The sequence below is a fragment of the Leishmania panamensis genome, assembly GCF_000755165.1.
Source record: "Leishmania panamensis strain MHOM/PA/94/PSC-1 chromosome 23 sequence".
Classification (NCBI taxonomy): Eukaryota; Euglenozoa; class Kinetoplastea; order Trypanosomatida; family Trypanosomatidae; genus Leishmania; species Leishmania panamensis.
The window spans coordinates 569,055-595,403 of record NC_025869.1 but is presented as its reverse complement, the minus strand read 5'-3'; the positions used below and the strand labels follow the sequence as shown (position 1 = coordinate 595,403).

At 57.5% G+C, this 26,349-nt stretch overlaps 4 protein-coding genes across 4 annotated transcripts, besides 1 other annotated feature; all 4 read right to left on the bottom strand.

The window, feature by feature from the left end:
• Positions 1-1,629: 1,629 nt before the first annotated feature.
• Positions 1,630-2,541, bottom strand: LPMP_231460 (lathosterol oxidase-like protein; the record flags this gene model as incomplete). The annotated part of the gene is made up of 1 exon (XM_010701000.1): positions 1,630-2,541. One exon carries the CDS (start codon positions 2,539-2,541, stop codon positions 1,630-1,632), a length of 912 nt encoding a protein of 303 aa, XP_010699302.1.
• A 1,270-nt stretch (positions 2,542-3,811) lies between these two features.
• Positions 3,812-7,329: a repeat region.
• A 973-nt stretch (positions 7,330-8,302) lies between these two features.
• On the bottom strand, positions 8,303-10,336 carry LPMP_231450 (hypothetical protein; the record flags this gene model as incomplete). Its single annotated transcript, XM_010700999.1, has 1 exon — positions 8,303-10,336. The coding sequence occupies one exon, from the start codon at positions 10,334-10,336 to the stop codon at positions 8,303-8,305; it is 2,034 nt and encodes a 677-aa protein (XP_010699301.1).
• Positions 10,337-14,356: 4,020 nt separating this feature from the next.
• LPMP_231440 (hypothetical protein) lies at positions 14,357-17,929 on the bottom strand (the record flags this gene model as incomplete). The annotated part of the gene is made up of 1 exon (XM_010700998.1): positions 14,357-17,929. One exon carries the CDS (start codon positions 17,927-17,929, stop codon positions 14,357-14,359), a length of 3,573 nt encoding a protein of 1,190 aa, XP_010699300.1.
• Positions 17,930-22,620: 4,691 nt separating this feature from the next.
• Positions 22,621-25,650, bottom strand: LPMP_231430 (DNA excision repair protein, putative; the record flags this gene model as incomplete). Its single annotated transcript, XM_010700997.1, has 1 exon — positions 22,621-25,650. The coding sequence occupies one exon, from the start codon at positions 25,648-25,650 to the stop codon at positions 22,621-22,623; it is 3,030 nt and encodes a 1,009-aa protein (XP_010699299.1).
• Positions 25,651-26,349: the final 699 nt, after the last annotated feature.

Below are 26,349 nucleotides of genomic sequence, written 5' to 3'. Positions count from 1 at the left end.
GGAGATGGTGGGATCTGATGAGGATGAAAGACGGCGCCGCGCTGGGAGAGGCGTGTCCGTGCACGAGTGAACACTTGTTCCCCCTGATGGTGTGAGTTGATCGCCCCCTGTTGCTTGTTGTTTCTCTACTTATTATTAGGAGAAGAGAGGTCAGGCGCGCCGGAGTGCGCAGGCGGGAAGGGGCGAAGCCGCCGCTTGTGGAGTACCACAGATAAAACGGAAAAGAGAGAATGAAGGGCGAGAGCGACGGCAGCGCGTGCGAATCTCACATGAGAAGCGGAAGAGAGCGAAAAGAAAGCGAAGAGGGAGGAGTGAGCAGCTTGTCTCTCACCACCACCGAATTGGTATTTGCAGTTCACCTACACGTGTGCACCGCCCTTTCTGCTTTCCTTTTGCTCCTCATCCGAAGGTGTTGAATAAATGTGGATAAAAAAAGCACAGGAGTGACCCAGCCCTCGTGTGTGTGTGTGTGTGTCCTCGAAAGGGTAGCGGGAGAGGGGGGAGACGGTGCTGAAAGACGAGGTGTGAAATGTGGGGCAGCGACTGGAAGAAGAAATAGAGGTACAGAGGTGTTTAGTGGCAATGCCTGACGGCAATCAACGCTGATGCTCACTCTCGGCGTGCTCGCATGGCTTTCCTATCACTTCCACGCTTCCCTCGTAAAGTATCCTATCGTCAGCAAAGGACGGAACGGTTGACAGCGGGAAGGGTAGGACGGCGCAAGCGAGAAGAGCGAGACGGAGACCAGTCCGGGTGTGAGCAGAGCTCGCAAATCATAAGAACTGTCGAGGCACGCGACGCAGTGCAAACGAGCAGGAAAGAGAAAAAGAAGAAGAGGGAAAAAACGAGAAGGGGAAAAAACCAACGCGAGAGAAAAAGAGGCGACGCACACGAAAAATGTTGTGCTTCTCGCAGTGGACGGCTCCTCCCCCTCTCTCGCACGCCTGAGAATTAGTTGGTGTGTGCATGGCGTGTGTGCGCCAGCTGACGTACACCCCGTCCCACCCACTCTCTGCGCACCTACAAGCAAATATATACATGCCACAGAGAGAGAGAGGGGGGAAGGAGAAAGAACGAGGAAGCGAAAGAGAGAACAGAAAGGGAAAGGGCGAGAAAACAATAAGAAAGCACGCTGGTAGACGCGTTGTGCAGAGAGGCACGGAGACGCACACGGTGGTCCACCGACACCTGCGCCTCTATTCGTGTGTTATATTGCTGTCGCTTACCCACCTACTCCTTCCCCCTTCTCTGGTTCCTCCCCCCCTCTCCAACACGGAATGCCATTCTGTGTTTTCTTATCGCTTAGTGGGGCGATGATGAAAGCGAAGAAGGAGCGGCGATTTAAGCCAGACAACGGAAAAATACAAAGAAGAAAATGCGACTACAGCCAAACACTCACAGAGACACACTTCCATGCGTGTGCACCACCGTCTCACACTCGCGCCTCTACGCCACCCCTCCTCCTCCATCCATCACCGATGCGATATGGAGGCCTGGCGAGTCACGGCGCGGGAATGATGGGGGCATGAGCAAAACAGCCCAAAACTCTTTTGTCTTCAAAGGAAAAAAAATATTTATGCGTATTTCACACTGATGGATGAGTATTTGATGAGTGGCAACTCCCGTCTGTCACGCACCGGCCTTCCTCAAGTGACGCGCGGCGGCGGCCTCCTCCCTGAACCGACCTGCCAGGAAGCCCTTCTCCTCGTGGTACTTCGCGTACACAGGGTCCATGTACTTGGGATCACCCGCGTGCAGCAGGGACAGTAGCTGATGCGTCTGCTCGGCAGGGCGGTAAGACCCACCCAGTCGATCCCATACCGTTGTGTACTGCCCGTAGTCGTAGTTGGACAGCTCGTGGTGTATGGTGTGATGCCCAGTTGTGTTGATAAAGCGCCCGCCAAAGTCCACCTGGTCGTGAATCGAGATGGTCCAAAAGTTCACCGCCAAGAAGAGCACCATGAAAAGGGTGCTGTGAAGGGGGAACAGGTAGACAAACAGGTAGTACGGGACACCCTGACCAAAGCCGTCAACAGGGTTGAAGGCGTGCGACGAGAAGGGCGTGGTATACTTGTACGTGTGGTGGAGCTTGTGCACGTGCTTGTAGATCATCGGGTGGTGCAGCCCACGGTGGAAACAGTACACCATGAAGTCCGTGAAGGCAAAGAACAGCACGGGGGAGATCAGGAAGTACCCCCAACCGTAGTCGGAGATGTTATTGTACATCTTGCTATACCCACGGTGCGCGAAGGTGGCCGCCGGCATCATCAAGAACGCCATAAATGGGATCGAGCACACCGCAATCCAGATCTCATGCCGCACCTGCTCCTGCAACTCGCATGTATCATCAGGGTCGATCGTCTTGGGGAAGAACTGCCGTTTCAGTGTACGAAAATACGTAAAGTAAGAAATGGAGGCGAAAAGCAGGTACATGAAGATGCCGCCAGAAGCGAGGATAAGCCAGAAGACAACCATCTGGTGCGTCATGTTTTCCCGATCCACCGGGATGAAGGAAGTGAAGAGGTCGAAGGCGGCGTCCATGCTTGCGAGCGAGTCGATGTGCGGGTAGGGTGGTAGGCGTATCACGGAACGCTAGCCTGTGTTGAGCAAGAGACAAGGAAAGGAGTGATGGTGCAGGAAACGACACACCATAGACGGGAGAAAAGGGCTTCAGAGATGGAGAGTTGGGAAAGGCAGGCAGGGGCGGGGAGTCGCTTGGTCGAAGTACAACACGGCGGAGTGATGACGTCGGCGACTGAAAGTAAGAAAAAGACAAGAAGTGTAAAGTGAATCAACTATATATATACATACATATACACATACATATATATATATATATAGCTGCTTCACTGTTCTGCTGATGTGCAGTGTTGACTGGTCTGTGTGCGTGTGTGTGTGTGTGAAAGTATGTCAATGTGTACTCCAGAAACTGTGCTGAGTGAATGAATAAAGATGCCGCTGCTGACACAGCCCCTAGAGAACTTCTCGCTTCTCCTCTTTCCGAGAGACCCTCGAGGAGAGCTCAGGAATGAGAGAGGAAACCAGGGGAGGGGAAAAGCCTGTCGCCAACACGCACAACGCAGTGCGCAATGGGGGAAGAGGAGCCTGGAAGACTATTAAACCCAGCGGCGGCGGAGGCCAGCGAAATGAGAAGAAAAAGAGGATGAAGGATGAGGATGAGGGTGAGGGTGAGGGAGGGGATACGGTGAGAAAGCCGCTTCGTTTCGTACGTGCACTCTGTGCGTGGGCGCGTACTACCCGTGCCGAAGAAAGACTCAGAGGGCAGTAGAAAGGAGAAGATAAGGGAGAAGAGCGGAGTGGATAATGAGGCATTGAACCCGAGGCAGCAGAGTGGAGAGATCGACACCGCATACACAAGCGCAAGAAAGGGGGGTGAAAGGGAAACGAAGGCGCCCTTTGTATGTGAAATGTGCCACAAGCGTTGCGACCACCAAGACACGTGGGGAAGGTGATGAGCTCCGGGAGGCTTTGTTGCCTTCACTACTCGCTGAGTGGCGCGCGGCGTTCCTTAAGGCGGCGAACGAATAGTGTCTCGTCTGTTATATGTCGACCATCCGTGCCGCACGAAACATTTTGTGTTTTAGGGCGGCTATGACCCTCCTCTATGCTGAGAGCCGTCTCTCTCTCTCTCCCTCCATTTCCTTCTCCTTTGGATTTACTTGATTCATAGATGAGCTACAAAGTGGCACACACCCACACACACGTCACCATGCCAACGCCCACAGGGTGGGACCTTCACGAGGGTACGTAGGAGGAGCGGTAAACAGGTTTCCTTTCAGCATCGTGTCCATTCCATCACGAGCGAGTCCGCAAATAAGCCTGCACTGAACAACAGTCCGCCTACACCTCTGCTGTGCCGCAGCTAAATTCGGGTCGTGTAGGGCAGGCTGTCTGACATGGACTCCGGCCATGCGTCTAGCGGGCTCTTCTCATTCTTCCTCGGCCCTTCCGCTCATACGTGCTGCGCAATCGGCACCAGGCAGACTCAGGTGGGTTGCATGCCTTGATCTCAGTGGACCGCGTCCGGTGTCCTGCTCTTGGGCAGAGGGGTGGGGTGGCCTGGACGCGTGCCGGATGGGCCCAAGGAGGAAGTCGACCGGGTGCAGGTCAGGGCCCTGGGAGACCTGGCACCCGGCCTGCAGCCCATGCTTCGCCCTGAGTCGCTTCACGCGGCTGCATTCCGTAATACGTCGCGGTGGCTCTCCACGGTGGAGGCTGGGAGGACTCGATGGCGCGATTCGGGGTGCTCTCGTTCTGCCTCCGGGATGTGTGCTGCCACATCAGCCCACCCGGTGTGGGGCTGGAGATGCCGCGCATGCTGCACATACGCACTTTGGGGTGCATTGGTGTGGATCTTCTCTTGCCTTGTTTGTCCATCACTCTCGCTCCTCTGACCTCTCGATACTTTGCTTGGACGTGACACACCATGCCAGCTCTGCGAGACAGCGCGTGCACACAGTGCTCACACCTTTGCATCATGGGGCCTGCTTCAGGACAACCCTGCTGCTGAGGGGGGGACCCGCTGTCTTCATCCGTCATTTTCGCTGATGTCACGGAGGGGGCGCATCTGGATGGCGTGCCCGCATGTGCCTCGACAGGTGGGACGTTGCAGTGAGCCCGTGACAGCAGGGGGAACGCCACCCTCTCCTGAATCCGCGTGTCTTTGACAGGAGAAGGCGTGTGTCAGGCAGAAAGGTACCCGTGGGCAAGCGTGTGCCAGCGCACAAAGAGCCCAGAGCCTGTCCCTCCAGAGGGCCACACGGGGAGGAAGGGGGCACCAGTGACAGACACTCAACGAGGTAAGCCCATGCAGCGTGAGGAAGATGGGCGCGATCAGCTCACTGTGTGTACGACGATTATAGTTTGAAACAAGGCGTGTGTTGAGCATTGGGCAGTCTGCGAACCTCGCCTGCTTATAACACCGGGCAATAGCGCTGGGCTGGACGGCTCTCGTGTAGCAAACACCACTGAGCGCAGAGGCTCTGGCTGAGGTGGGGAATTACTACAATGCGTGGGTGCTCCGCTGGCAGTACACCATCCGCACTCTGCGCCATCATTGCCAGCCACCCACTGCTGCAGAAATCCAAGGTGGGGGGCAGGCGCTTGTGTGGTACTGAGCGAGGGTTTTCTCCTGCCGACTCGTAAGTTCAATGTTGTTGTTGTTGTTTTTTGGTGGGGGACAGTTTCCGCCAAGTGGGCATTTCTCTCCGCGTGTTACATCTCCAATCGGGAATGCAGGTGTGGTCTGGGCGTGTGAGACCGGCGACCAGCTCCGTCGTCCGTAGAGTTGGCGCCGGCGCCTCTGAGATTGCCAACTTTGCCGTTGTGTTCCCCTGCACAATAACCAGGAGAAAAAACAGAGACGAAAAGCGCATGCAGCGAGTCGAGTGACGCCAGAAGTGGTGCTTCAATACATCGCACTGTGCCACTGTCCACCGTCGTAGGGCCCATGCTCAGCACCATGCGGAGGGAAAGCGAGTCTGCAACAGCAACTACACGAGTTTTCCCGCATCCTAGCTGATCAAGTTGTCCTCGCAGCACACCAAGCCCCAGTTTCATTGCCTCACAATCAGTACGATAGCTGCAAGCAAAGGTGGGGGCCGTAGCCTGTTGTTGCGGCACCTATGGGTGTGTTATGAGAGTGAAGCATCGCAGCTTCTCCTGGCTTGATGCCCGCCTGCATCGCAACACCTACCCACAGCAAGTAAGTGTGCTTCACAAAACGGGAGAGTCGCTGCCTGCAGGCTGCGAGCTCTTATTCGTCAGCACAGTCCGCCCGCAGCCTGCCCGGGAGTAGTGCGCTGAAGTACACGTGACTACTCCGCATGGGGGGAGAGCGTATGCGTGCAGAGCTCCGAAGTGGCCAATGCCTGCATACCTGCATGAAAGCCGCCAAAGCTCTATGACGACACTGTGATTCGGCGTGCACACAACCCGCACCAAATGTGCAGAGAAACCCCCTCGCGTAATTGCGGAGGGATGCAGGCGGGGTACGGCGCAGCAGCACTACGGTGTCGAGGGGCAGGAGATCGACCTCCTGAGTAGGTCTCTGTCGTCTGCATATTGTGGGGTGCTCCTTATTCTTGCCACTTCTTTGATGTGAAAGTGCGCAAGGGCTTTCCTGCAGTTTGCGTTGGCACTGCTCCGCTACGCGTTGGCGCCGTAGAGTACCCGTGCTGTAGGCTGGGCTATTTAGAAAGAACGGAGAAGATCTCTGCACGAGGCCCCGCTGGGGCGAGCAGACTTCCCTCAACTTGGCAAGTCGGCCCGTGGCTGCTTTGATAACCTCTGCAACGTGTTCGCCGATACCGCGCATTGGCTGGAGGACCAGGCTGAGGAGGTCAGGATAGCGATCCTTTTCCAAGTACCTCCGTACAACGGAGAGTTTCAGCTGGTGGTGGTGGTGCGCACCAGGGCTGCGTGCACCTCGTTTTGAGGGATACTCAGTCCTGCGAGGTGCTCCAGTGACCAGCCCTCTGCCCTCCCAGAGGGCTGGCTGTACTGTGGCTCCTATTACATCCTTGGCTGTAGAGGATGTAAGGAGGGTGAGGTCAGCAGCAAAGAAGACGTGGTGCAGTCTGGGTATCTTCCTGAGCATGGGGCTCCGTGAGCTCACTGCAGTGAGGAAGAGAAGAGGGTCTGGGGCAGATTCCTGTGGGACTCCGAATATAAGCTCAGCCATCTTGCAGGTTTTCTAGCGGAAACGAGCACAGGCGCAACGATCGTCTGGGAAGCCCATGACTCGGCGGGTAAGGTGCAGCTCTACATTCAAATCCGTCAGCGCCGTGGTCTACCAAGTTGAGCGCGGGGGCTTTGCCCACAAACACTGCCCCTATCGTGGTGCCTGGCTGGCACTGCACCACTTTGTGGACGAGCAAGCCCAGGAGGTGGAGCCTACGGTGGAGCGGTGAGGATGGAAGCCAGACTGCTGTGGTTAGTGTCGGCCTTCCAGATGGTCGCGCAGTCGTCTAGAGGTCATTCGCTCAAGAAACTTGCACATATTGTTGGTCAGCGTCACTAGGCAGTAGGACGAGGAGTCATCATCAGGCTTGTGTACACTCAGGAGGGGCACAGTAAGCCCCTCCCTCCATGCAGCAGGGACGCTGTCGGTGGCGACGCTCTGGTTGCAAATGCTTAGCAGCGCTCTCCTGCCTTACATCAGAAGGGCCTTGACACTCTTACAGTAAACTTAGCCGAAGTCCAAGGCGGAGCCGCAGTAAACTTCGCGGAGCGCCAGCTCATTTTTACCTGTGTGGGTCTGGTGGTGGGGGGGGGGGGGTGCTGGGCCTCGGTAAGACGCAGAGGGGGACGGCTGAGAAGCACAAAGCATCGAAAAAGACAGCGAATGAAAGCCGAACTACTGCGAGTCAAAATTAACGCGAAGAAGAGCGAGAGGGAAACGGAGAGGCGACAACACACACTTCCATGGAGCGGCGGAGATGATGAGCATGATGGGTGGAATGGGGGGGGTGAGGGGGGGGACCAGAGCGAGAAGTCTGTCGTGGTGGCAACAACGCAGGTGCGGGCCTCACAGTCGCACAGCTACCTCCCCCCCCACACACACACACACTTCTACCTCCGATGAAAGGAGTCCGATCATCACAGAAGACTGAAAAAGTTGTGTCAGCAAGGAAGAAGGTGAAGAGGTGAGAGGGGCGCGAAAAGCAACGCAAGCACAGACGCCCTGAAATAATATCCGGCATGTGTAAAGTCAGAGGTCGAAAAGCACACCGCAGTAACAGAAAAGTGGATGGCTGAGTTCAACCCGGTCACTCACATACCCTCTACCTCGTCAACCACCACCTCTCAAGTCATACCTCCACCTCAGATGCACTAGCTTGAGACCCAAAAAGCCCCCAGACGAAAGCGAAGGACAGCCCACGCGTTGGTGGGTTGAACGTAGAGAGCAAATAGAATCTGGAAAAGAGAAAGACTGAGGTTGGCTGAGAGGGAGAGGAGGGTGAGGGGGGGGGACAGACGATGAGGGGGAAAGAGACCCGTGCATAGGTGCACTGACATGTACACAGACAACCCCTCGCGGTTACTTGGATAGAGGGAGAGGCGGGGAGAGAGAAAAAAATGAAAAGGGTGGAACGCGGAGTCACAGTGCGCACATTTGCACACAAACTGGAAGGAAAAGGAGACGTAGAGGGAGAGGTGAAGAAGCTGAGCTAATGGCACCCGCCCCTTAGCCATACCCCACCGCCGCAATGCAGGCCACGACCGCACCGGTATGCCTCACCACCCCCACCCCCACATTGCCCTTCAAGTCAGGAAGAACTCAGTCCGCGACGATGTCAACGAAGATGAGCATGAAGGACACCAGTGCAACCACGCTCACCAGCGTCCACTTCACTAGCAGCTCAACCCCTCCGCCGCGACTGCCCGCGGTTCGCACTGAAGAATACAGTGTCGTTGACGTACCAGCGCCCGCCGCTCTTCCTGTCGTTGCAGATGGCGCCACAGCATCGCGTCCACGCCCCTGCTCCAGGGGAATGAACGCTCTCTGCAGGTAACTGGTGAAGCACCGATGCATTACACTCATCGAGGACGGCGACGCAGGAGGCGCGGCTGCTGTCATGTCAGCACCTCCCGAGGGGATAGACCGCCACCTCGACCACTGACTGCGGCTGTCTGTCAGGAGTTTAGAAGGTGCGTGACTGTCGCCGGCGTTCCAGTCGTTACTGTATCGAGACACCTGCTTCAGAGCCGGCTTAGGCAGAGGCTGGCCAGGTTGGTAGGTGGCACTAGCGTGGGTACCAGAGAAACCGCTCCACGCGTCTGAGCAACTCCCCGCAGCTGTCTTCATTGTGGAGGGAGCGGAATTGACGGAGAGACCACCAACCTCAGTGGCGCTCGTGCCATTGCTACTGGTGCTTTCGGCCTGGGAAAAGGCCGTCATCGCCTTGATGCGTCCTTCCTTCCTGTTGAGGTGCAGAGAGAGCGCCGAGGCGCCGCCACTTTGAGAAATCGGCGCCACTGATGGGTGGAGTGGCAGTGAGGACGCCGCCGGGCGCATTGCCGCCCCACCGAGGGAGAAGCCTGGCTGCGGTCTCTCACTAAAAGATTCAGATGACCCGCTCAGGGAGAGCCTGGTGTGGCTGCTGCTGTTCGCGTTGGACGCCAGCCTCTTATCGGTGTCAGATGGCGTCGGCGACACAGTCGTAGTTGATAGGCAGAGCGGAAGCCGCGCTCTTGTATCACCGCTGCTCCTCAGAGGCAACGTCAGGTGGTCAGTGGCTGCAAGATCACCTCCTTCTGGCTCATCTAACAGGAAGTGTACTCGGCGATTGACCACCGGCCTGGGCGAGCTGCTCACTCCTATGTCCGTGTAACACGATCCCGCGGAACTCTCGCAGTGGCTGAGGCGCGGTTGACTCGGGACTTCCATGGAGATGCTGGTTTTCGCGGAGAGAGGCGCTGATGAATCCTTCCGGGAGTGGCTACTGCGGCGCCGCGACTCTCCACTCAGTGAAGTTGACAGAGCTTGATGCGGCGCTGATAGGGGCGAGGTAACAACCTCTGGCTGCCCCATCAAAGAGCTCGACGATGCCTTCGGTTGCGTGTTGTTCGCAGCCACTGAGCCTGGCGCCGCCCTGGCAGACGGCGTTGACGTAGTCAAGTCAAAACGCACAGACCCGCTGGTCGAGGCGCTGCCCACGCTCGTCGCATTGCTGGTGTTTGTATTGGCGTGGCTTGCGCTCGCGCTGTTGACCACCAGCGTAATGGGACTACAGGAGTCGCCAATGCTCAGTTGGGACTCATTTCTACCACTCGACCCGCTGGGCCCACTCACACTACCGTTGCGGTATCTATCAGCCGATACACTCGCGTTGTGGGGAACCCCGGACGCCTCAGCTAACGTGGTGCCTGGCCTGAGTCGGATGCAGGTAAAGAGAGCCTCCGGCGTCATATCGGCCCCGACGCCCCGTTGCAACAAGTTGCGCTGCTGCTGAGGCGGCAGGTCTATGCTCTGGCGTCTGTGGCGGTCTAGGGTACTACTATCACGTGAATCTGGAGTGCGCAGGTGCGACATGGCAAGCTCTTCTTGCGCTGCTGTGGCCATTTCAGCGGCGGGAAAGCGCGTGGAAGCTTGCGGTGCTCCACGATACCCTGCTGCTCTGATGTCACTTTCCCTCGTCGCTGTGGTCGACAGTGGTGTAAACGTAGGCAACATTGCCCGCTTCGGTACGTGCGGCGGTGGGGACGGTTGTACGGCCCGCAGGGTGTTCCGACGTGTGTCTCTATCCTTGGTGTTGTGGCGGGTCTGATCAGCAGACAAGCTGCTCCCCAACGAGCTGTGAGGACTTTGCATTGCTGCGTGTATTGGGCGTCGCAACTCGCCTCTCTTGCCGCTGCGAATCTGAAAGATGTCCCCTACCACGCTGATGGCGTACACAGAGGCGGCAGATGGATAGGACCCCGCTCCAATCTCTGATGAGGTGGTTGAGGTGCTGTTGAAGAGCGAGTCTATCGTTGTGGTCACCTAACGTGGTGGCAGTGACACTTCAACGCAGCCCTTGTTGCCTGTGTCGTCGGCGTGCGTCCCCTTCGCTCACACTTCGTGCGTGGTAATTCCACCGCCGTAACCCTTTGTAGCGCCGAGAGCGGGTGTACGTGAAGTTCAGTGGAGGCCAACAAAGGTGGTCTCTCTGGTGAAAACCACTTGCGGATGGCAACCGCGTACCCTACACAACGCAATGGCGCGCACGTTTGTTTTATGTGCGAGGGTCTCGGGGACAGAGCGAGTCGAGGTGCCTGATGAACTGCACAAGCGGCTGCACACACACACACACCGCACTTCTCTCGCTTGAGTGACGCGAGTTGCAGGGAGATTACTTTGCCGCGCCCTTGTCCTTGGTGACGGCGTCGTCGAGGACGATGACGCCAAGAGAGGAAGAGAAGCCAACAAGGAGCCAGCGGGACTAGCGGAAGAAACAAGTTAGACGGAAACAAGCCAGGAGCGGTAAAAAGAGAGGCGAGGAAAGCAGTTTGTGCAGGAATGGGAGGCGGGCAGGCAGCGAACGGCACACACACACACACAACGGCAATACAGTAAGGAGAGAAGGGCGGTAGAAGAAGCAAGGGTCTACCCGAGTAAGAAACCGAGACCGTTTGGGCACACAGGGGTATGGCGGGGATTATGCGGCTGTGAAGACACGAGAGAGGAACGAAAGAAAGTGGGGACTCACCCAAACCGAAGTGAGCAATTTGTGAATGGCGCAGGGCTTCAAGGCAAGCAGAGAAACGCCACAGGGAAAGAAAGAAGGGCAGGAGGTTGAAAGAGAGGAGGGGGGCAAGGGCACAGTAGTAGAGTGAAACAGGTAGAGGGAGGACCAGCAGCGATATCAACCAAGTTCACAAAGACACAGGAGAGAGCCAAAAGAAAGCGAAAGCGGCAAGCAGAAGCAACGAGCACGCACACACACACACTCACTGGGAAAGAAATAAGTCACCGTCAACAGTAGATGTGCTTTATCTTTTCTAGCCGATGAGTGTTCATAAGAACCGTCTATAGGTCTGAATTCGTATGGCTGCGACAGCAAACGCGCGGTCTGATCTAATCAAAGTGGCAGAGAGGGGGGAGGGGAGTGGGAGAAGAGGAAGAGGGAGGCAAGTATACACGGGGGCGCTGGTTTGGTACACCGCAGCTGTGCACCGACGCATACGCGTACACACACACAGAGAGAGAGAGAGGGGGGGAGCTAGTCAGGGATGAGATCGGACCGGGGGGGGTGTATAGCGGGGGGCGAGAAGAGAAGGAAAAGAACAGTGAATTACGTTAGAGAACCAAAGGAGGCACATACGCCAGCGCACAGAGCCAAAAGTGAAAAACACGGCAGCAGAAGCAAGCGGCAGAGAAGGCACTGGAGAAACCTGAGTGACAGCAAAGAGAGCGCACGCACAGAGGAGGCGAGGATGTGGGGAGGGGAGGCGTTTGCCGAGGAGACGTAACGTCAGAGAGAGGGAGAAAAAAAAAGACCCCAAAACGCCCGCACAGAAAAGGGCTGGAATAGCTTCGTGCGAAGTAAGAAAACGAGGGAAAAACAAGAGCCAGTGCACGCGCAGGGAGGGAGGGAGAGAGAGACGGCAAAGCAGGCAAGCGACTGAAAAGAGCAACAGTAGAAAACTACAAAAGCGAGTCACAGAGAAAAGAGTTAGAGGTGGTGAGGGACGTAGCAAAGCGGATGAGACAGCGAGCACCAACACACATGCGCTGTAGTAGTCCAGCCTGTGCGGCGAGCTGCACAGGCTCAGTCCCCCTTCAAAAGCGAGGACGGACTTGAGCGCCGGGGAGAAGGGAGAACAGAAAGGAGAAAGGCAACTAAAATGTCGTCAATAAGACAGCAAGGGAGAGTAGAACAGTGATGACGGTGACGGTGACGGTGACGGTGGTAGTGGCCGTCGTAGAGAGAGGGGGGCAGAGGTCAAAAATTCCGAGAAGAAAATGAAGCGAAAGGAAAAGAGGTATCAAACGTCAATTCGCCCTGTATGCAGATGAGGGTAGTGAGGAGAGAGAAGGGGGAAAGGCAGAGGCAAAGAGAGGAGGACTAGGCCGGTATGCGTGAAACTGTTAGCCTTTACAAGGAAGCGCACAGGCCAACACGCGCACCAACTAATTCCAAGCCCCCTTCTTGGGGCACTTCTCCTCTAACAAAGACACAAATGATCCCTCTTAAGGTCAACTGGGGGAGGAAGGGAAGGAGCGGATGATCGGTGATGCTTGCCTGCACTCTTCTGGTCTCCTGCGTGAGACGAGGCAGCGTGGCGGAGGCCGCAGAGCCGGAGAGGGAGCAGAGAGAGAGAGAGACACACTGCAGGGTGTGAGTAGAGCGCGAAACAGAACGAGAAAAGACACGGACGTATTAGAAGGCGGTGTCCTCTCGCTTCTTCTCCTCCTCTCTCCTCTTCGCGTCTCGTTCGTTGGGCTCCGTTGTGAATGTATAGGCCGCTGTAAACGAGTAAAAAGGGGTGGGCGGCTCTCGTCTTCCTCGGCAAGTCGAAAGAGGGAAAACACACCCCAAACCAGCTCGACGGGTTTCGAAGCAAGCGCACTACACTCACGCCGCTCCCGTCAAGGAAGGAGAGAAGCCGGGAAGTAAGTGAGAAGCGGCCGACGCCGTTGTGCAGAAGTGCACAGTGATATCGAGATGGGGAGGAAGAGAGTTTGCCAGAGGAAAATGGCACCGCGGAGGCAATGAAGAACTAAACAGAAGAAGTAGAGAGGGAACGCAAGCGAAGGAAAAGTGGGATGTATCGCGATGGTGTGTCGGGGTGGGGAGAGAGGGAGCTGATAATTAGTATTATGGCCTCTCTCGGTGTAGAGCCGTTTTGGGATTCAAATTCGTATGTTCACGGATTTACTTTACTGTCCTTCCGGGGGAGGGGAGGGGGAGCGCTGCAGTATCCCGACGGCACAGAAGGGAGAAGACGGGTAAAAGAGTCGCAGACCGTTAATTGGGGAAGAAAGGAAGGAAGGGGGGCGTCAGTGTTAGTCATGTAGAGGAAACGTACGTGAGAGAGAGATGAAGGGAGAGGGGGGCGGCTCCGCCTACGCACAATCACCCCACCACCACACGTCGCGAGTATTTGTCAGCTTTTGGTGCCTGCCTTTCTACAAAATGTTCCTCCCCGCCACTGGGCGCCGTTGTCTACGGTATTAAGCACAGCAAGCGAAACAGAGCAAATAAACGATCGAGAGAGGGAAAAGAAGGGCACGCGTAGACTTTACAAGAAAGGGCCAAACACACGCAAAACTGCGCCAATACCCAAGAGTGCACTTCTACGCACGGGTATTTTGGGGTGTCTAAGTCGTCCTCGTAGAGCCACTGGTGTGCGTGTGCGTGCAGAGAACTATGTGCAACTATGGTAATAATTCGAGGCGGAGAAATCGAGCAGGAAAGAGAGACACGTGTGGGGGAAGAGGAGAGATGATGGGGAAAGAAGACATGCTCATGTCGCTACATATTCTGCCTGCCGGTGGAAGTGCGCAAGAAAAAGAGAGCCGCAGCATGGAGAGGACGGGAGGTGCCCCCTTCTCTCTTCTCCACCCCCGCGGTGGTGGTGGTGGTGGTGGGGAGGGGGGGGGACTACGGCGTAGAGATACGGGAGACAAGACGCTTGCAGAGCCTGCAGGGCAACAGTATCAGGGGTGCTTGCAGATGTAGGTTCTCCGATGCGCAAACGTGTGGCAATCTGAGAAGTCTGCGAAGGTGGTGCCCCGATGCCTCCTCTCCCTAATCTCCTGCTGGCTGATGTTCGGTGCTACGTCGCGCTGGAAATGTGGAAACGCACACACAATACGCACATGTCAGTGTTACAGCAGCCACGCTGCTCAACAAAGAAGCGCTACTGTTGCTCCTCGGCCCCCATGACAGCAGAGGTGCCGAGGATAGCGCACGCAGTACTTCACCGCTGTCAGGCCGTCTGCGGAGGCGTCAAGCGCCGCACGACACCCATCCGCGGCATGTGCGAGGCGCTGCATGGAGGCGGCGGCGAAGTCGGAGCACAGCGCACCCCATACCACAAAATCCAACAGCGGGACGACAGCAATGCGATCGGGAGTGAGAGAGAGAAGGCGTTGAAGACCCTTCTCGATCGCCTCGGCAGAAGCGGCGACAGCGGTGAAGTCGCCGAGATCATCATGGTCGTCGCCGCCGCCACTGCCGCCGTCGTAGGGAGCCGGTGAGGCACGTGAAGAGAGCATGGACGGCGCAGTGGAGCATGAGCCGACAAAGAACGCGAGACACGCTGCTGGTACCCCACCAGTCCGCCTCCTTACTCGAGCTTCCAGTGCTGGGTCCAAAGACGTACGGCCATGGCACTCCGCCAGCCACCGTCTAAGAAGCTTATGTGAGGTGCGTTGTAGCTGCTTCAGCCAGAGTGACAGCTGCCAGTGGTGAAGCGCAACTTCCACCGCAGTTTCCGCTGGCAACTCGGCCGGCTCATCATTGCACGACGTCTGCGAGTCCCACTGCTGTGGTGCGACACGTGACAATGAGGAAGTGCTGGGTTTCTTGCTGATAGTGAAATCGCCTTCGGCTTCGTAGCACATCTCAGCGGACAGCGCCTCGTACGGACTGCGATACACACAGAGGCCACCCTCCACCCACGTGCACGTGTTGGCCGCAAAGCACCGCATCGCTGGCAGTAGCACCCTTTCCACATACACCACATCGTTGAGCAAGACAACCGGAGACAGTGTTGCCTGCTGCTTGCCCGCCTGCCCCACCCTTAGAGTCGTTGCAGGGATCGGGCCCGGCAGCATAGCCGATGTCTTCCGACCAATCATGATGTAAAGATCGTGGATAAGTAGACCAGAAAAACTGCCGAAAGCGTCGTTGAATGGCAAGCGATGGCACCGCCAGCCGCATATCTGCTCCAGCTCATCAAGACGCCACAGGGACGGGCACACGTTCACTGGTGATGGGCCGTTGCTCTTACAAGCAGAACGCAAGCCTTTGCCAGTGTCTGACACCGGTGGCGACGAGGAAGGCAGCTCACCATGCAAGTCGCTCCACGGTAGCACCCACCGTGGCTGATGCAGCAAGAAAGGAAGCAGCACTCGCTCACGGGCGAGCATGAGGCGATCCTCCGCCATTGGGAGAACAGAAGCCATGACTGTTTCGGCGGCGGCGTTGGCGGTGCCGGTCACAGTAGAGGAAAAAAATGAGGAATGTGGGGTAAAGGGCCCCGACAAAGTCGCTGGTGACGGTGAGGTAGCGGCTACAGGCGCGTAGAGGACGCTCCACAGAGCGTCCGCCAAAGGCGCGTCTATGACACGCACGGCGGCATTTATGGCCGCGTTGGCGCCGCTTGTCTGTAACCCCTGTTGTGCTGCTGGCAGAGGGTTGGAAGCCGCCGCTGCGTCTGTTACCACTGTGGATATGGGAAAGAGCAGTGGCATTGCCACCGCGATGGCCACTCGGCCGAAGCGGAACCCGGCGCTCCATTCTTGGCTTAATGTGCCATCATCAGAGATCAGCGCTACGCCCTCCGCATCGAGTTGTTCCTCCAGTCGCGATCGGTGGCCTGCCTCCCTTCCGTGCTCACATGATGCAGGTGGCCATGGCACAGAGCCCATCAGCTTGTTAATCTGCTGTGGATGCTCTGGTCGGGGTAATGGTGCCGGTAGACGCTGCTGCCCATCCGCCATCGGCGGCGGTGCCCGTGAGGGGGCGCTGTCCTCCGCAGATGCCGTTGCACCGGTGGAGGTGCGCAGGGGTAACGAAGACGCACGGGAAGCCACGGCCTCCCGCCATATACGAAAACTTTCGCTCATCTTCTGGCACACCACGCTTTGCCGCCACGAGTCTCGCCCCCCTTGGCTCCTGAGCGCAGACGAGTCCGCCTGAGGTCTGCAGCCTGTCGTCATCAGCTCCGCCTGCTTCACATAAGGCGATGACGAAGGCGCGAGAGCGGAAACGGCGATGGCTCCCAGCTTCCGACTCTGCAGTTGCGCCGTCCACAGATGCGCTGGTGTAGACGACGAGGCGCTGGCACCCAGACGCAGTCGCTTGCCAGATATCGGCACAAAGAAAGAGGCGTTGTCCACGGGGCCAGCACCCATGGCGGATGACATCAGCATTGAGGGCTTGGAATCGCCAGCATGGTTCAAGCGAGGGAACTGCGCCGCTACTGTCGCCATTTCCGCTGCCAGATGCTGTGTTGTAGGCACCTCCGACATGTAGCTGAAGAAGCATGACGGGTAGAGCACACCCGCGTGAATAGGAGAGACGCGGGAGTTGGCCGTCGCCTGGCCTCGCGCCACAGTAAAGAAGAAGAGACTGTAGAGTGGCGGCGATGTCATCTTCATCATGGGCATTGAAGCCTCGCTTGCTGACGTGCTAGATTCTGCACTTCGAGCTGATGGCGGAACCGGCACTCCTGCCTGAAGCGCTGCCGCCTGGTAGGCGCTCTTGGGGTCGAAGCTGTATGTGTGCGCGAGAAAGACCTGCGACTCCAGTGCAGCTACCCAGGTGGGCACCAGTGGATCATTCGTACTCGGCACGCCGCGACGCCGCAGCAGCACCTGCGACGTAGCCATGTCGAAGGCGAGCCAACGGGAGAGATCCACCGGTGTCTGGGACCGACTGCGCCACGCGTCTGCGCTGCACTTCCTTTTCTGAACCTCGTGCTTGCTGATCGAGGAGTTGGAGCGTAGAAGACTCAGTAGCGCCGTCGGCACCCCGAGCACGTAGTGCTCGGGGAGACTTGTGTAATCAGATCGGTAGTGAGTGGAGGTGCACGCGAGACCAATATGAAAGGCGTCCATTATGGTACTGTCAGCAGTAGCTGCTGCATGCGCCGCGAGTCCTACATCGGAGGCGGGTGACGAAGGTGAAAGTGCAGGAGGCGTGCGTGCAGCAGCAGAACCACCCGCTAGAGACGCACACGCAGATGTAGGTGAAGCAGGAGTGTCGGTGGTGGGGTGAAGGCCCACCGCCAATCCCAGGGACACGAAGGTGTCGCGCGTGTCGGGGATCAGCAGGCACGGCTCCTCCAAGTCGCGTAGGTGGAGAAGAGGGTCAGTGAAGGGGGACGGGCGTCTGTCGTGCCCCACGCCAATACCCGCACCGCTCCCCTCCATGATGAAGCGCTCCGGCCACACCGTCGACCGCTGCAGTCGCACGAGTTGTCGCTCCTTCTGTGCGCTTCTGAAGAGGGCAAAAAGTGTCTTCTCCGACGCGGTCAGTTGAGGCTGAGCCAGAGTGAGGAGATGTGAGTAGTCACTGCTGCTTGATCGACGTGTCTGTGCGCCATCCGCAGGCGTAGTCCCTATCGACGCCAAAGCGTCTCTTTGTGGTGCGGATACCGGTGCTGGCGCCGCTGCATTGGTGATGCGTCCCTCTTCCTCCGAATCGGGCTTGGTTCGATGCTGATATTGCTGCTGCACTACCAACGGCATCTTGTCACGTATGTTGGAGGGTAACTCGTTGTAGTGGAAGAGAAAGTGGGATGCACCCACCGGCAGCCGCCGCAGGAGGCGCTGCGTGTGGTTCAGTGAAAGGAGAACAGCAGCAGCAGCGCCAGGCGGGCCACCCTTCACGGATACAGAAACGTCGCTGGCGACTGGCGATGAGGCCGCTGCTGGTTCTCCAGAAACCGCACACGCAGAGGCGTTGTTGCCGTCACTTGCTTGCACAGGCGTCACCGAGGTCTGCTCGGCAAAAGCACTGTCAGAGGGCGGACGTCGCCCTTGCTGCGGTGCACGCACGCTACTACTCCAACACACTGCGTGTCCTGTGCCACCACATAGCACGCATCCACGGCGCAGGCGCAGGGAACCGAGGAAAAGATGAGCTGAAGCAGCTTTCGAAAAAAAGAGTGAGGGACACAATCGCATCAGGGCACCCTCAGCGGCAGCACACGGGAAAGGAGAAATCGAGTGTAAGTGTCACCTTGCGCACATTCAACATGCACACAAGCTGCGTAGGGAAGGCCGCTGAGATGCCTGTGAGGTAACCATCACAAATGGGTAACACTCCATACGCTTTTTCACCACTCTTTTCCTTCGCTCTGACGTGCGCTGTTGCAATCCGCCAAAGCTTGTGGGGGTCTTCCTTGTCCCCCTGCCGCTCCGAAAGACACCGTCAGCTGCGCAGCTGGAGCTGCAGAGTCGATCCTACTCTAGGTATGAACGTATGTGTGTGTGTGTGCGTGTGTGTATGTGTGTGTGCTTAACGGCTGTCTCTGCGAACGGAAAACAAGGCGTGCGGCAATGAGAAATGGGTCGCAGAGCGGCCGTATGCTTCTCCACACTCGCAAACGTGGGCTCAGTATCCCCAAGTCGCTAAAAGAAAAAAAACAAACAAAGGAGAGTGGGCAGCCCGTGTGTCTGAGTTTGCTTCCGCTCGTAGGCATCCGTACTCCAGCATGAATCAAACACCAAAATGCACCTAAGGAGATGAGTGGAGGGGGAAAGAATATTATATATATATACATATATATATATATATATATTGTGTGTGGAAGAGCACGGCGGTGTAAGCGCCGCTTCATCACGGCATCTTCATCCAGAGGCACACATCGAGGGAGGACAGCGGAGCAGTGCGGCGGTGGAAACACAGCGCCAAGAGAGAGCCACAGCATAAAGACGCATATCTGCACAAATGTAAGCGAATGAGCGCACGCCCCACCCTCCCATTCTCTTGCTGCTCTTCCCGCCTCCTGTGTTGGCTCTTTTGATAGATAAAGTGAAAGTCAAGAGTGTGTGGTACTCAGCAAGCCTATTCAAGACGCACACACACACAGCAGTGATGGGGACACAGGGAAAAAAAAGGAGTCACAAAGACAACTTTCAAAGAGTCGACAGCCGCTTCCGTCAGCGCACACGCACGATCGCCCGGCATGCGGGGTAAGCACTGCAGTGTGAAGCAGAGGAGTGCGGAAGTGTAGCAGAGTGATAGTCGCGTGAAGAGAGGGACCGCAAAGGGCAGAAAACGATAAAAGAGGAGGGGGACGGGAGTGTAAAGAGAGCTGTGCAGTGATCCCTCCACACTCCTCTGCCCGATGACGATAACACTGGGGAGAGGCCCGAAACAGCCACGCGGGAGGAATCGCGGAAATAAATTACTGAAACCCGTGAAAAAACTGCAGGCTGACAAAGAGAGAGAGACGTACACGTACACATCCATACATACGCATACACACGCACCTATACCATGCGAAAAGGCCAGTATCAGTGTAGAGACCAAACAGTAAAGGAAAAGAGGTGCGCAACAGATGGTGTAACACGACATGCCGTACGCCACACACATACGCACGCCGGTTGCCCCTGTCGCAAGAGGTGATAACTGGACTGAAAAGAGAATGAGAGACACGAGTAAGTTCGTAAAAGTGCGCAAGAGAGGCGATGAGAAAAAAAAAAGCGGAGCAGCGGGCGACACACACACAAAAGGGCATTAAAAGCACACCCTAATACGTATGCATGCGGAGGGGACCGTGATGCTGGGCAGCATAACTGCTTGGCACGCTCGCAAAACTAAAGACGGCACCCGCTGCTGCTTTTACTTTCCCAGTAGTGCGCCAAGGCCAGCCTGGGCATGCTCTCGCTGCGAGGTGGCCAGTCCGTCTCGCTGCTGCTTCTCCACATGCACTACAACACGGCTCGACGACATCTCCTGGAAGCCGGCGTAGGCCCTCAGCGAGGTCTGCCCGCGCCTCGTCCGCTGCAGGTACTGCGTGACGCATGGCCGATACACCCCTCTATACAGCTGCAGGGTGCACGGGTCCTTGAGGCACTGCACGCACACCTCCTGCGCAATCTGCGCAGACCACCTTTGACCGACCAGCCGCGTCTTGAGCTCAGCGGTCCCGCCGCGGTCGGTGCCAGGCAGGGGATGGTACGTCACGATCTCCTGAGTGAGGGGTGAGTACACGAGGTGGTGTGCGAAGCAGTAAAACGCCTCCAAGATGCGGTGCCGATAGCGCCTCAGCTCGTCCGCAGGAAATCCGAATTCGCGTTCCAGTGTGGTGAAGCACTGCCGCAGTGAGGTGGCGTGCGCCACCAGCTTGAACGCCTTCTTCACCCCGATGGAGCGCAGGTTGGGGACGTAGTCGCACCCACTCAAGATGCAGCCAAGCAGAAAGGACTCGTAGGTGAAGGCGGTTGCGACTGCGGCGCTGATAGCGCATCTGTAAGCGAAGTGCTTCGGGGAGCATTAGGGTGCCCTCAGAACTCGGTACTTAACGGGCAAGTTCACCGTTGTGACGACAGATGGGCGGAAGTATGCGAGTATGTCAGGCTCATGCGATAACATCGCCCTCAACGCGCCCTTACTCCACAGGTAGGCCAGCTGAGCCTCTGCCTCTTAAGGGGCGACAGTGCATTTCACGATCCTCTTCGTCTATCCCTGAATAAGAGCATGTGCCAGCTCCATCGAGATGTCCAAACCCTCGCTTCACTGACCTCGGTCCCTATTGAGCTCGTTCTTTCCTCAGCAGCTTCGCTCATGAAGCACTTCATACTTCCTTCGCCACTTCTTCCTTGCGGTGCTCCTGCAGAAACCCCACCGCCTCTTTGAAGCTCATCGCTTTTCCTTCATCTCCCTCCGGCCCTTTCTCTTCAGTGGTAAGGCAGCACCATCCAGCACGATAACCGAAATGATGCCAACTGATTCGGGAGCACCACCCCATTCTGCACCACATCGATGCAGCGTGGAAGGTCTGACGAAGTCGTCATCCACTGATAGACACCTCTAGGAAGTTGATACGTTCGAGCGCAGTGTGATCCTTGGGACCGGTGGCCGCGATATCACCGCGGCACTTCAAGGTGAAATGCTGTGTCATAGCCTCCGTGTGGATGCTCACACAGCTCTTCAAGCACTGATAGAGCCACATGTGCGTATCGATCCCCGATTCGTTGGCCTGTAAAGCATGAGGGCACTGTAGTCGAGGCATCCTTGCAAAGCCCTAAAGATTCCGTACCCCTGTTACTGCTAACTCTTTAGCTGAGTGCGCCCGTGTATTAGTGAGGACTAGGAAGGGCCTCTTTGGCGCTAAGGCAGAAGGGAGGAGGGCACAGGAAATGACTGCCGCTGGCTCTGCTCTGTTTCCTCCCTTGTTGATTTTAGGCTGCAGTGCAGTGAAAGGAGGCGCACACACACACACGTGCGCGTGCGTACACGCACTTCCGCGTATGTAGTCGCATGCCTTCGTGCTTAGATTGCTTAAGGGGAGGTGGAGGCGGCAAAGAGAGGAAGGAACATAGAAGAAGGAACGGCAGCAGGGGGGTCGGTGTCAGTGCGGGCTCCGAGAACCTGTGCACCGCGAGGGAAATGAAGGGGTGGTTGGGCCACATGTGTGTGTCTGTGCGTGCAGTGCTGTGTCCCACCCCCCTCCTTTTCCTCCAGCACGTATGTGTTTGGAGAGATGCTAGGGATGAGCGGCAGCAGTGAATGAAGATGCGCCTCTTTATGGACTGCGCGGAAGAGACACCTGTACATATCAAAGAGCCGCTTTCTCCCTGTTGTGTTGGCTACTTCGCCCGTTACTTCACATAAATCGGTATGAGGCTGAAAATGTCGCCGAATTGCATCATCACCGAGCGGGGGGAGGGGTGTCTGTGTGTTGCACCACAGTGCAGAGAGCCCACATTCATTTAAGGCACAGCGAGATTATCAAGACAGCTAAGCGAGGGGCGAAAGGCAGTTCGTGCGTGTGCGTGTGTGGGTGCGTATGGAAGAGAGGACGCGACAACTAACGACTCGCCTTGTTGTTACCAAAACTGCCACCACCACAAATTGCGGCTGCGCTCGAAGAAAAGCTCCCCCCCTCCCCCCACCTCACCTCTCACGCCCCTCCCCATCCGTAATAGCACGGGAGACACGCACAACGAACAAACAAACAAAAGTGGCAGCACTTCTATGGGGAAACGACAGACAAACAGCTGAGATCGGCCACATCACGTTCTGTGCCCAGTCGTGCACAGGAAGGGAGGGGCACATACGTAAGGAAATGGAAGTGAAAGAGACGATAAAGAGAAGTGCTGGTGCGTGTGTGGGTGTGGATGCATGTGTCTGCATTCCCCTCCCCCCTTCCCTAAAGCACGCGCTGCGCGGTCGTCAGTTATGTCGCAGGGCACCCGCAGGTGAACCGCTATGTCTTCTTGAACGACATCTTCTCAAAGATAGCCACGTGCACGGCAGCTGGGGGAGTCGGCAGCGGCGGTGGGGCTGCACGGCTCGTGGCGTCCCCATCCGCTGGAGACGACAGAAATGCTGAGGAGGGCAACAATGTCAGCGGTGCGGCTGCCAAAGGCTCTGCCTTCGAAGACGACCGCAGCACAGCCAAGTCCACACCCTTGGCGTTCGTGTTGCAGACGTACAGAGGTGTGGCCTGCGATTTGCCTGCGGCGGGAAGGGGCGGAGCTGAGGCGGCCGCAGTGGAGCGCGGAGGGCGAAAAGCGCGCGACACATACCCACTAGCGACACTGCCAACCGGCGACATAGCTAATCGCTGCAGAGGACTCGCTGGTGAAGGAGACAGTGTTGCTGAAGAGCCAGTCACCGAAGCAGACGCACGTGCCGTCGGCCGCTCCAAGGACGATGACGGCAGCGGCCCTTCGTCATGGCTCCAATGCCGCCCAACGAAGCAAGACTCGAACACAGAGTGAGCGCGGTTGCACTGCCAGTAGCCAAACGGGCAATCGCAGCGTGGCGGCGATGGCGCAGAGGACATGCCTTGCGCCCCTGCAGCCTCTACTGTCGAATTAGTGTCTTGAGCGATGCCATGCACATACGGCTCTACGCCTGGAATCTCTGTCAGGCCGCCAACTTTTCGCGCCCCTTCCCTCACCACCGGCGCGTGCCTTGCCATGTCCTCACCCTCCACCCCGCACTCCTCATCCCTCATGCTTTCCGAATCCCCCATGAACAGAGTTGAACTAGTTCTGCAGAGCAGGGATGCAGCGCTCGCAGATGCCCCATCCATGCCCATCCAGGAGACGGTGGACAAGCTCTCGGCAGTCTCATCACGCCTAGCGCAGTCGCTGGTGTTACGGACATCCGACATTTCCCACGTCTCGTTCGCTCCAGTCATGCCAGCGGTGCAGCGCACGGTCGAGGTCACTGTAGACCCAACCCCGCTGGCGGAGTCATCGGTGAGAGTGCCGCTGGCCGCCCTTGTGATCGAGAGCAACGCCGGAGATGATGGGCGGTGCGCCAGAGACGAGAAAGGGCTGCGGCAGCCGGTGTTGGGGTCGATCATTGGGTCTGCTGGGCAGACAGCTGCTCGCCTGGGCACCACCATGGGCTCCTTTGACTCGCCACTCTCCACATCCCCTTCATTGTCCGTTTCGCTGGTGGACCACTGCTCGCACACCGCGGTGCGCCCGCGCACCATGAAGAACCTCGATCGAACAACCACCACCTCTGCGGGCTGCTGCGATGACGACGATGTCTGTGGCAGTGCAGCGCTGCTGCCGAGAAATCCGGAGGCAACACGCTGCTTCTTCAAGGGTGGGCCAAAGCTACACTGGGCATGCTCTCGCTGCGAGGTGGCCAGTCCGTCTCGCTGCTGCTTCTCCACATGCACTACAACACGGCTCGACGACATCTCCTGGAAGCCGGCGTAGGCCCTCAGCGAGGTCTGCCCGCGCCTCGTCCGCTGCAGGTACTGCGTGACGCATGGCTGATACACCCCTCTATACAGCTGCAGGGTGCACGGGTCCTTGAGGCACTGCACGCACACCTCCTGCGCAATCTGCGCAGACCACCTTTGACCGACCAGCCGCGTCTTGAGCTCAGCGGTCCCGCCGCGGTCGGTGCCAGGCAGGGGATGGTACGTCACGATCTCCTGAGTGAGGGGTGAGTACACGAGGTGGTGTGCGAAGCAGTAAAACGCCTCCAAGATGCGGTGCCGATAGCGCCTCAGCTCGTCCGCGGGAAATCCGAATTCGCGTTCCAGTGTGGTGAAGCACTGCCGCAGTGAGGTGGCGTGCGCCACCAGCTTGAACGCCTTCTTCACCCCGATGGAGCGCAGGTTGGGGACGTAGTCGCACCCACTCAAGATGCAGCCAAGCAGAAAGGACTCGTAGGTGAAGGCGGTTGCGACTGCGGCGCTGATAGCGCCCTCGTCCGTGCTTGCACCAACAGCCCCATTGAAGGAGTAATGTGGGCACTGGAGAGACTTGAGCGCAGAGGCTCGCATGCGGGCGTGGACACTGTTCACTCCATCATGCCCGTGGCCAATCGCATCGTCGACGGCTGCCGCGCGTCGGTTAGCAGTAGCGGACTTCAGCAGCATGGTGGCAGCGGTGGAGGTGGTGACGCGTGTTGCGGCCATACGTCGAAAGAAGTGCGGGGCGCACAGCGGTGGCTGCAGCACCTCGCACTTGCCTGAGAAGGTGTCCAGCTTGGAGATGATACAGGGGCAGTAGTACGCAATCAAGTCAGAGTCCTCCGACGCTGCCGCCACTACGTAACCCTGACGGCAGAGGTAGGCCAGCTGTGCATCCGCCTCGTACGGCGCGACGATGCACTCCACATGGCGTTCCTCCTTCAGCACTTGGATAACGGCGTGTGCCAACTCTGTCGAAATGTCGGCAGCCTTCGCTAGCAGTTGAACGGCCTCCTCGTAGGGGCGGGTGTCTCGCGGAAGTGCGATACGCGTGCCATCCGCGTGGTCCTCCGCCGTGCACCCGCGACGACGCCGCGCATCGCAATAGAGCTGCTCCAGCTTGGTCAGCGCCCCTTGAAAGGCCTCTGCTCGCCGCCGCTGCCGTTCCTCATCGGTGCCGCCCTTCATCGGCATTTCAGCTCCATCGAAGACGCAAACAGGAATGACACCAAAGCGCTGCAATGCCGACACCTTGTCTAGCACCAGTGTAACAAATTGATCGTCAATGACAAGGATGTCGTCCAGGGACAACGGTGCCGGCGACGGCGACGCCAGTGTCGCGGTATCACCTCTGCTGTCTAACGAGTCGGCCCCTGTACTCCCCGTGATGCTGCTGTACTTGGCGTCGAAGAAGGCGATGACGGCCTCCGTGCGGATGCGCACAGAGCGATGCACGCATCGGTGTAGCCACACATACATGTCTACCGCCACCCGCTGGCCGCGAAACTGGGAGAGATGGCCATCGTCGACATACTCGCGCAGGGCCTGCCAGAGACCTTTGATCCCCATGGTGGATGCAAGCGAGTGCGGAGGGGAGAGAAGAGGCGAGAAGAAAGCTGTTTGTTCCTTGAGGTAGAAGTATGTGCACACTTCTTCTCCAGCTATTCTGCCGTTCTGGCGCCTTTCACGAGACCGGGGGAGAGGCAGTCACCACGACAGCAAAACACAACCACGCCGACGCCTGATGTGAGGATGAGCTGGGGAAAACGGGAAAAAGTGCAGATGAGAGCAGAGGCAACCCCTGCGCGGCTGTGTGTGCGTGGCTGTCTGGTACCGGTGGTGGTGGAGGGGGGAGAATGGGGTAATTGTCTATGCTGACGAAAAGAAAACAAAAGAGAGCGCCTCACCTCTCTGCGTGCGTGTGCGGGATGGGCGGCTGTCGTGCTCGTCCTTGTTTCCACCCCCGCGTGCCTCCAAGCGTGGCCAGATGCCCTTCAACGGTCAGGGCCTGCTTACTAGTTCTTCGAACCCCCCTGCCCTCCACGTCTCGCCTGCCAGCGCAGACACACGCATAGAGAGTGAAAAAGTGTAAACTGGCGGCAGAGAGAGAGAGAGAGAGAGCGAGGCGGGCTTGGGGGAGGAGGGAAGCTTGAGGCGGCGATCTGCGTCCTCTCTAGCTCTGCGTGTACGTGCGCGCTTGACTTCAGATGCCGCGTTTGTTTTTTTTTTTGCTGCTGAGAGAGGAGCACGCAAGGTGAGAAGTATAAC